Below are 9391 nucleotides of genomic sequence, written 5' to 3' on the forward strand. Positions count from 1 at the left end.
CATAACATTTTTATTATTTTCATGCAAAATAAAATAAAATGATTTCCAGGGCTATTTGTGGTGTGAAGTACAGTGCTTCTGAGAACCACCCCGAAAAAGTGAAATGTTGACAATTCACCGATGCCTGATGGCGGCCTACAAACTCATGGCCCTAAGTCTGTTGTTGCTGTTATTCGAGGGATGACTGTCGGCTCGAACCCGTATACCCATCCCATTTCTCCAACCAGACGGCCCTCCTTCACACTCAGACTGACAGACAACATCTACACATGCAAGACGTTTAGACGGCTGTCACGGTTCAGGTCGCGGACGCCTCAGCGGGCAGGTCACCAACAGGTTTCGATGCAATCAAGGAAGTAGCTTTGTTCGCATTGGCCACGTCCCCACGGTGAATAATTTAGGTGTGGGACAGGAGCCGGGCCAAAGTGCCTTGTTCTTATACGTACACGAGTGCCTACTTGAGAGGTTACTTTGAAGTTTTTCTGGAGCATAGGACTGCTCCTTATTAGGAAAAGGAAGCGTATCTGTCAGAATGAACTTTAGCCAAGGGCCTGAGGTTTGAACTGTATTGTGCAAGTCGAAGGAGTTTGTTTTTACATGCACGGAAACACGTTCATCATGCTTTGAAAGTGTGTTCCACTCCAATGAACTGTCCAGGACGATGCCATGAAACATTTAAATCTAAAAATGTACCTTTGATATACTTTATGCACATTTTAAGTCTATCAAAAGATATGATAAACAAATTTGGCTCATGAAGTAGATCTCAATTTGGTTATGTTATTCTATGACTCCAAATAGCCAAGGGCCAAAAAGATACACCTAAACATTTTCAATTCACAGAGCAACACACAAGATTTCAAACAGCAAATGGAACTGTCCATTTGTGGGAGTCAGATGGCTGAGCGGTGAGGGAGTTTGGCTAGTAATCTGAAGGTTGCCAGTTCGATTCCCAGCCGTGCCAAATGACATTGTGTCCTTGGGCAAGTCACTTCACCCTACTTGCCTCGGGGGAATGTCCCTGTACTTACTGTAAGTCACTCTGGATAAGAGCGTCTGCTAAATGACTAAATGTAAATGTAAATGTCCACCCAAAGGAGCTGCTGTCGTGGTAACGGGACATCGAAAAACAGATGTTTGGGATATGAGTGTTCAGCAAAATGAGCAGCCTTGATTGCCTGAACATGGTCAGAGATTAGCTCTTCCTTGTTCAATGCAAATGTGATCAATCCCAGACCTGTTTGCGGGAGGAGGGGAGAGGAAGGGAGGCTGCACACTGGCGCTGCCCAGTGGGATACAACCCAGGCAAACACACGCCATGTAGGCTGCTCCTGGGCGCCATGTTTACCTAAACCTGTTTGTCCAGCTGGTACACACGGGTGTGGAACACCGCAAGAGACGAGATGGCTGTTAATTAAAAGCGTGATTTTGTCCCTTTTTTCCTCTTAGATCAACAAAATTATACATTACTGTCAACATGCAAACATAAATGCTGGGATTCCAATGTACATGTTTGCTAACCTGACCAGCCCTGATTGAAGCTCTGTGGGGGTTTGCTCACTGAGATTATATCACAGGAGAATGCAGCCTGAGCAGGAAAATAGCTGGACTTTCCTGCATATGATTTGCCTTAAGCTTCTATATTGCATCAAATAGTTGGACACGCCAACACACAATTGAAATGATGTTAATTAAAAGTACAAAACAAATCAGTGCATTTTCTCTGGAAAAGAACCCTAATCTTATAAAACAACTTGTATTTTTAAAACGAGAGTGTCTCAAGCACATTTTTTTATTAATTATTGTTGGCATATAACTTATCGACATGGATCTGGACCTGGATGTAGAGTAGCGAGATGCCAGTTCTTAAATAGGAGAGTGATTGCAATGAGTGGATTGCAAATCCCATGCTTGAATGCAGGTGCATGCAAAATGAACATGTGAATTAAAGACAGTTTAGTCTAGTTCAAAAACAATTTGCTTCAAAGTATAAATTCTTCATTAATTAGATGTATATGTAAATAGGAAAGTGCAAAATCAATCGTTCAAAGTTTTCTGGGGAGCAACCACAGAAATGTAAATGAATCCCATATTCGTTCTCATGTCTTGCAAAACATGACAACAAAAAACTTTGCAACGAAGTGTTCAATCGTGTTTTCAACGAATCTTTATTATAAAGACACGAATGTACATTTGAAATCTCAATGGAATACTGACATTGCGTGTCTAATTCACATTTCTTCGTAAAGAACAATAGCAAAATATTTGACCTTATAAACAAGTGCTGCAATTAAACTTCCAAAATACAACACTACAGTCCGGACAACGAGTTATGAACAATATCCAAGTTGAATTCAACATAAATTGGAATATCAGCAAAATGAAGAAAAAAAACGATAGCAGCGTCATGATTTATTAATGTCAAGTCTGATATGGGTGAATCACAATTGTGATTCTTTCACTTGACGTTTTAGGACAAATTGTGATGCTCTACTAATTGAGGGTCAATAAGAGTATTTAAGCAAAATCCAAAACACGCAGTTCCTGCTCCAACGCAGAATAAGGGGAGGGAGTAAGGCCTACATGAGTTGAGCTCAATAGTGGCTCATTGTTTCAAAAATATTCCTTGTTGCCCTAACTATGGGTATCTGATTCAAATTTACCAGTACGGTTGTTCTAGCTATAGATGATTTATTTCTAAAGGCAAAATAAAACACAAGGCCAAATGGACATGTCATGTTATCTGATTTCTTACATGTTAACTTAAAAGGGTCCTGGTAATTGTCTCTACATAACTTCTCAACGTTCGGAAGAGAATGCTCTTCAAAAGAATACAACAAAAACAAGAACACTTCTTTGAAAAGGAAAAAAAAGAACAAGTCACAAGACTTGGAATCGCCAGGAGGCCTGGTCTTTGTAGTCCAAGCAGTCTGAGGCATTGAAGTTGAGTTTCCACGAGGAGGCCGCCGCGGCCGCCGCTGTTTGTTCTTTGTAATCCAGACAGTCTGAGGAGTTGAAGGCCAGGCTTGGCGCACTGTAGGCCTGGTGGTGGTGGGGGTGATGGTGGTGGTGCCCTGAGGTCTGGCCTATGTGGTGATGCGGGTGGCCAGACATGGAGGAGCCCGTCATGGGACTGAGCTGGTGCGGGTGGTGGGGGTGGTGGTGAGAGTGCATGGGGGCCAGGTAGGAGCTGCATTCCACCCCTCCGAAGTAGGAGCCTGAGGCTGCGGCCGGGTAGCCCTGACCGTAGGCCGCCGCCGTCTGGCTGTAGGACACCGGGTATGAGGTGGTTCCTCCACCGGCCGATACGGACCTCTGCATGCAGGAGGCGCTGGTGGGGGGAGTGGGGTCAGGCACCGGGGGAGGTGCAGGGGCCGGGGAGATGGGCGCGGGGCTCCAGATGGAAGACACAGGGGCAGTGACGGAGGTAGAAGCGCTCAGGCCTTGGCCTCCGTGGCCCGACGTGTTGGAGCCGGACGAGGCCGAGGAAGAGGAGGAGGAAGAAGAGCCGGTGCTGGACACAGCCGGAGGTGTGAACTGGCCACTGCTCTCTGACCCCGTGCTCTCCCTTGCCGGAGATGACTTCTTCTTCGCTGGTCGAACCTTGGCGCTGTTCCCGCTCTGCTGCTGCTGGCGGCACTTGGCTCTTCGGTTTTTAAACCACACCTGAGGGACAAGGGCATAGAGGTCACCTTCAGAACATTTCATGTGAGACAGGTCAATGTTACAATCCAGATTTATATTAACATGTAACCTATTTGAAGTTTAACATGCAGGAGAACGAATGGACCTTTTGGTTTTTAAATTACAGTAAAATGCCACGCATTTGGCCAGCATAGAGGTAAAAAGGATCAGTAAATAATCAAAAGAGAATTCTCTATTTGAATTCAGGAGTTTTACATTCCAAGGTCATGACAGTAAATTGTAGTGATGACCTCATTGACAGCCTCTACCTGGGCTGGGTGCCTACTGCCCTGTCTACTGTGTACATTTCTCAGCTAAATCGCTGAAACTGTAGAGGGAACGGCCATAATTGCCAAATAAGCCCGGGAGAGGGGCGCTAAAGCTGGTTACATAAAGGCTCTCACGCCAGTTTCAAAAGAGGATTCAAAAGTTCAAAGGATTGTACTTTTAAGTGATTACTTTTGTAAATTATTTTCTAAATAATAAGTTATATGTAAATTATCATAGACCTCGAGTCCATGAATAGAACTAACTAATGGCATAACGAAATAACTTTTCACATTATGTGATGTTTTGTTCTTAAATAGAGTGCTTTTTAAAAAGGCCAACATAAATTTCACTACAAACCTGTACTCTAGACTCTGGCAGATTTATTTTCAACGCAACCTCTTCTCTCATGAATATGTCCGGATAGCGCGTCTTTGCAAAAAGGGACTCCAAAATGTCCAACTGAGTACGCGTAAAAGTTGTTCTTTCTCTCCGCTGTTTCCTGGGATTACCTGCAAAGGAACACACTGTCAATTAAAAGTTCTCAAAGCATTTCGGTCCTACCACATCTCACGAATAAATATAGTAGGCTAATAATTGTCAACTGACGATCCTAACTAAATGCTTTATAAATTATTGGTTTAGTGATATTTCAGAAATGGACAGTTATTGTTAAGTCTTCAAAGAATATTTATTTTTCTTTGTGTAGACTTACGCACACCTACGGAGAGGAGTACACCAATACCAGGCTGTGGGCCTAGTTCAACAGACTATGTGTATTTCCCTTACTCCTTGCTTACCTGGATAACCCACGGATGGATGCAGAAGGTCCATAGTCGCTCCACTGAGCCCCAGTCCGTTCATGCCGTACGGGGCTTGTTTGAGGTATGACATCATGCTAGAAACGGACACGGGGAAACCAACGTCAGCGCGAAAAAAATCGATTTCCCCGATGTTGCAGTCCGTCGAAAGGTCCCTGTGTGGAGAGGCATGATGAGTATAGGCCATAAAATCACTTGTTGAACTGAGATACAGTGCAGCCTTAAAATGTTAACCAGGGAAAATCTAGTGACCTAACTAGATAAAAGTTTTTCGAAATGCGTTAGGAGTAAATGTTAAAATAAGACTATTTTAATAAGATCACAGGACATGATTTTTCTTACATCTGGAGTATCAACAAGCAAAAGGAACCAACTTTTTTTTAAACAAACTTGACACGAGTAGGCGGCAAAACATTAAACTGATAATTATTTGGAAATAATAAATATAAAGCACGCCACATAAGGGTGCATGGCAAACAAAATGACATGTAGCCAATTGTGTGGCACGTTAATCGCAATTTCTCTTAATTAATCGAAAATTGATTCTTTGTACAAAGAAATCGGTTGGTTACCAAAATCCCAAACAAAGTATGACATGACGCGTTAACATGGCTAAACGATATCCAATTATAAACTCGGGTTGCAGTCATCCATCACGACGGTAAAGAAATAATTACGGGTGAAATCTGTCGCTAGTCGTGAGTTAATGCCATTTGACACATGACTTATTGTGGCCAACTTAGAAACCCTTGTTTTGATGATGGCATTTAGCTTTTAAAACAAAAAGCCTACATTAGGCATCATGTATTAATTATTGGACAATTAATTGCTTGGCTCAATAGGAATTGCCCCAAATGAGTAACATTTTAAGGGAAGGCTTCGGTCACGGCGGCTTGCATAAATCAGGTCATCAAGGACTTTCCAAATAATTAAACTACCAATTTAATAGATTTTATGGCATTAGCAAGATATTTTTCTACTAAGTGAGGAAGTCCGAATATTTAGGCCTTGAACACTCCTATTGCATCAACTTATTTCGATGCTATGGGAGCGTTTAAGACGTAGACTAAACTGTATCCCAAATGGTATCCTTTTTACCATGTTGTTTGATATTCCAAATGTTGGGGCATAGGCTACTGTAGGCCTTTACACTGGTAAAGCATGTACATCTTGCCAACCCAAATATAAAAACCTATATGGAGATCTTGCACTCTGTAATTGTGCCATATTAAATATTTGTTTTCAACTAGTACCCCTTTATGTAGCTATATCTGTTATTATACGATGGTATTATACAATGTATAAGCCTACAGTCCCATTGTAAAGTCTTGATTTTTTCTCTCTCCACCAAGTAGCCCCTGATGGCATACACGACAATCTATCTGAATAAGCATTTACATAATAGGTGGGGGTCGTTTAGATAGTTATTATGTAAAAGTTGAGACAAATAGGTTTGGTTATTCACTTCATTGGGTAGCAACAATCAATATATACTGCCTTTAAATAGACCTACTTGGGCCCACGCTGAGGACACGGACCGGCTGATGGATTTTTATTGAGGCGTAAATACGTGGCTGTATCTCCATAACCGCAGGAAGGAGTTTAAGCAAATGTAAATGGTTAAAACTCTGTGCAAATGAACTCCATTACAATTCAGATTAGACCTCCAGGGAGACAATTAACAGAGCAGGTCTTATCAGCAAAATAAATTAACAACACCCCAAACACACATTCGGTCCCCATTTTTCCAAGGCCTCAGAGTTTTGCCCTTCCAAATCAAAGTGCGCCAACCAAACTTGAAGTGGTACTTGCATCATGTTTACACCATACGAGCACAATTTTCAGTGTGGTCAACTTTGAGGTCTTATAAGATAATTATTGCATTAAATCTATAGTATACTCTTAAAACGAGGACGGTTGTTTTTAATGAATAATTTACCGATCATTTGGAAAGGATCCTAACTTGCGTAATAACGCAAAGCTTGCCAAAGTTAAAGATCACAAATAATAGAGGACAATTTCACAACAAGTATGGCTTGACAATCCAAGCACTATCAAGTGATTTACATAGGCAACATGTAGGTAAAATAAAAAAAAAGATCAATAGAAACCATAAAAAATATCGAAGAACTCACCTTATCTTTCGTTTTTCGTCGTTTGTATTCCCTGTCTCTGTGTTCAAGTCGAGAAGATCCCGTGTATTAAAAATATCCACATTAAGAAAAGTCTTGAGAACGAGACAACCAAGGTGCGTACACAAATGGACGAGTTCGTATCTGTATATGCACACTTAAAATCAAGTATATTGCAACTGGATGCCCTTTATAATTCGAAATTAATGATTCGTCTCAGAGGCAAACTTCTGCTTTGAAAATCCAAAACAAAATCAAATCAATTGCATCTTTGCGTCTTGCACTATGGTAAGTTGGTTGCCAATGTTGACGGATTGAGATTGATCACCCTCTCATACCCTACCCTTCTATGAGCGGAGAGATACATGCCGAACCGCCCACTTCATCCAATCCCAGCGCCTGTACGTCCTTACAGGCGACAGGAATATCCAGTCAATTGCGAGGGTTGCAAGAAGGCCCCTCCCCTGCAAAAGATAAAGTAATACTATATACCACGTGAGCGCATGTAATTGATGAAAGTCGTTCTTATAGTATAGATAAAATACGAAACTTTGACTTTGTTTTCTGCTTCAATTAGATCATACTTTATTTTTGCCCATTTTGTTTTGCGCAAACGAAACAAATCAAAGAACAGTTTACTGCATCTGGACAATGGAGAAGAAAACCGGCCTGCTGCTACCCATGTTTATAGACTAAAATCGGCAAAAATACTAAGAAATTATGCACGTCATAAATGTAAATATATAAATTTTGTTTTACAAAGCTGCAGACTACAGGACTATCAAACCTAATGGAAAATTGTAAAAGGGCAATAGCTTGTGCCATTGATTGCAACGACAAGTCTTGATCAATAAAAGCAGCATGTTTCATATAGGCCTACTGCACAACTTGAAGCAGTCTTACAAAGCTGTAGCTTTTCTAAACACTTTCTGGAGGCTCTGATTTAACCGTGTAATATATTTTCATGAATATTAATGATGAGTTAATCCTAGCTATGATTTCTATTGCAAAATAGAAGCGGAGTTCAGTCTAACTGGGCTAATCTCTCAAGAAAGCTCTGACATAAATGTTACGATCAATTTCAGTGCCCTCAATCAATGTTCTATTATAGTCCTGTGTAATGGTGTAAATAAGTTCCATTAACTGTTGGAAATTCACATTCACAATTATTTTCAGTGAAAACATTTCTGTACCCAACTGCTTGGTCAAAAACTGTTCGATTTGTTAATGTCTGAAAATCAAATCAATCAGAGCTGTTAGAACCTGAACAATGGCCTATGTGAAACAAACATTTTAGAAAAAAATACAATTTCAAATAGCCTACAAGTCAAACCAAAATATTTAAGAAGCATACTTTGACGTTTTAAATAGGCCCCTACATAATGTTATGAACGTAGAAAGCTGATAGCTGACATTTAAACAGCAGAGTCAAAAAAGTTTTAACTTGGAGCAATGACACGGCGCGTAGGCCTCTAAAAAAAATACAAACTCTTATTTCCTTGGCTAATATCACAAATTTGCGACAACCTCTGTAAGGTTCGGCCACCACACAGGCCTGTCAAAGGGGATGTGATCGATTGCATGTATCAAGATATCAAATAACAACGCCATTGTTGTAAAGGTATTGGGGTCTAATCCCAAATTGCAGTAGAATTTTCTTAATACTAAGCCCGTAAATCCAGGGATCAGCGCGTCTGAAGAGGTGGGGGTGTACATTTTGTCTTTTTAGCTTCTAGGATTGGAGAGGGTCGTGTATGTTGTCGGCGCTTATTAAAACGATGATGCATAAAGTCCCAAGCTGTCAGTAAGCTTAAACTGGAGTTGGTACTCTCTCGGCCTTTTTTGAACACTCAACTGCTGTGTCTGAGGTTGTCCAAAAATCCTTGTGATCAACACCTGTGCAGTATTAGCGACTGACTTCAAAGTATGTACATCTGCAGTACAGGGCAATCCACTCTGAGAGAAACGTGCCCAGGTAGGCTATGTCTAGCAACACGACAACACCAGCACTTGACTCTGTGTTAAGATAACGCTGATTGTTTTGTACTTTGTTTTATATTGACTTCATCAAGGATAACAGACGCTAAAAGGATTTTTTCTTCTTTGGATGCAAGCAAAAAGTGTTGCATTGCCCAGCGCTGGAAATATAAATGTATATATAGGCACGTACTGCGGAATTGGGAGGTCGAAGACGCACTTTGGAATAATAAAAAAGGGTTTGTCATGCACGATTTTACAATTATTATTTTCAGTTTTGTGAAAATTGTAGCATACAAAAACAGTATGTCCATGATTGCAGATCCTGTTAACTTATTTAAAAATGGGAAAATAATATCTTTAATTGTTTTTTTTCTTCTATTGATTTCTGTAATTTAACAACAGTATTCAAAATCTACCCGTACATCTAATAATATCTAGCCAACTACTGTATGTCAATATCGCATTCAGGCCATTCCAGAAACATTGCCAAAAGTTGTACTTAATACA

The 9391-nt window shown here is 40.6% G+C and overlaps 1 protein-coding gene across 1 annotated transcript; it reads right to left on the reverse strand.

Moving 5' to 3' along the window:
• Positions 1-2159: 2159 nt before the first annotated feature.
• LOC134008972 (homeobox protein OTX1 B-like) lies at positions 2160-7238 on the reverse strand. The gene is made up of 4 exons (XM_062448589.1): positions 6908-7238; positions 4752-4927; positions 4312-4463; positions 2160-3666 (listed from the first exon to the last, which is right to left on the reverse strand). The coding sequence occupies exons 2-4, from the start codon at positions 4846-4848 to the stop codon at positions 2881-2883; spliced, it is 1035 nt and encodes a 344-aa protein (XP_062304573.1). The 5' UTR covers positions 4849-4927; positions 6908-7238; the 3' UTR covers positions 2160-2880.
• Positions 7239-9391: the final 2153 nt, after the last annotated feature.

This window comes from Osmerus eperlanus, chromosome 22 (assembly GCF_963692335.1).
Source record: "Osmerus eperlanus chromosome 22, fOsmEpe2.1, whole genome shotgun sequence".
Lineage (NCBI taxonomy): Eukaryota > Metazoa > Chordata > Actinopteri > Osmeriformes > Osmeridae > Osmerus > Osmerus eperlanus.

What these genes read in the sequence shown, in the direction of transcription:
- LOC134008972 (XM_062448589.1), bottom strand. Translation starts at nt 4,848, where the DNA reads ATGATGTCATACCTCAAACAAGCCCCGTACGGCATGAACGGACTGGGG. An exon ending in TCCATCCGTGGGTTATCCAG is followed by an intron (nt 4,464 to 4,751) that starts GTAAGCAAGGAG and finishes GTTCCTTTGCAG; the next exon opens with GTAATCCCAGGAAACAGCGG. An exon ending in TGCCAGAGTCTAGAGTACAG is followed by an intron (nt 3,667 to 4,311) that starts GTTTGTAGTGAA and finishes CTTGTCCCTCAG; the next exon opens with GTGTGGTTTAAAAACCGAAG.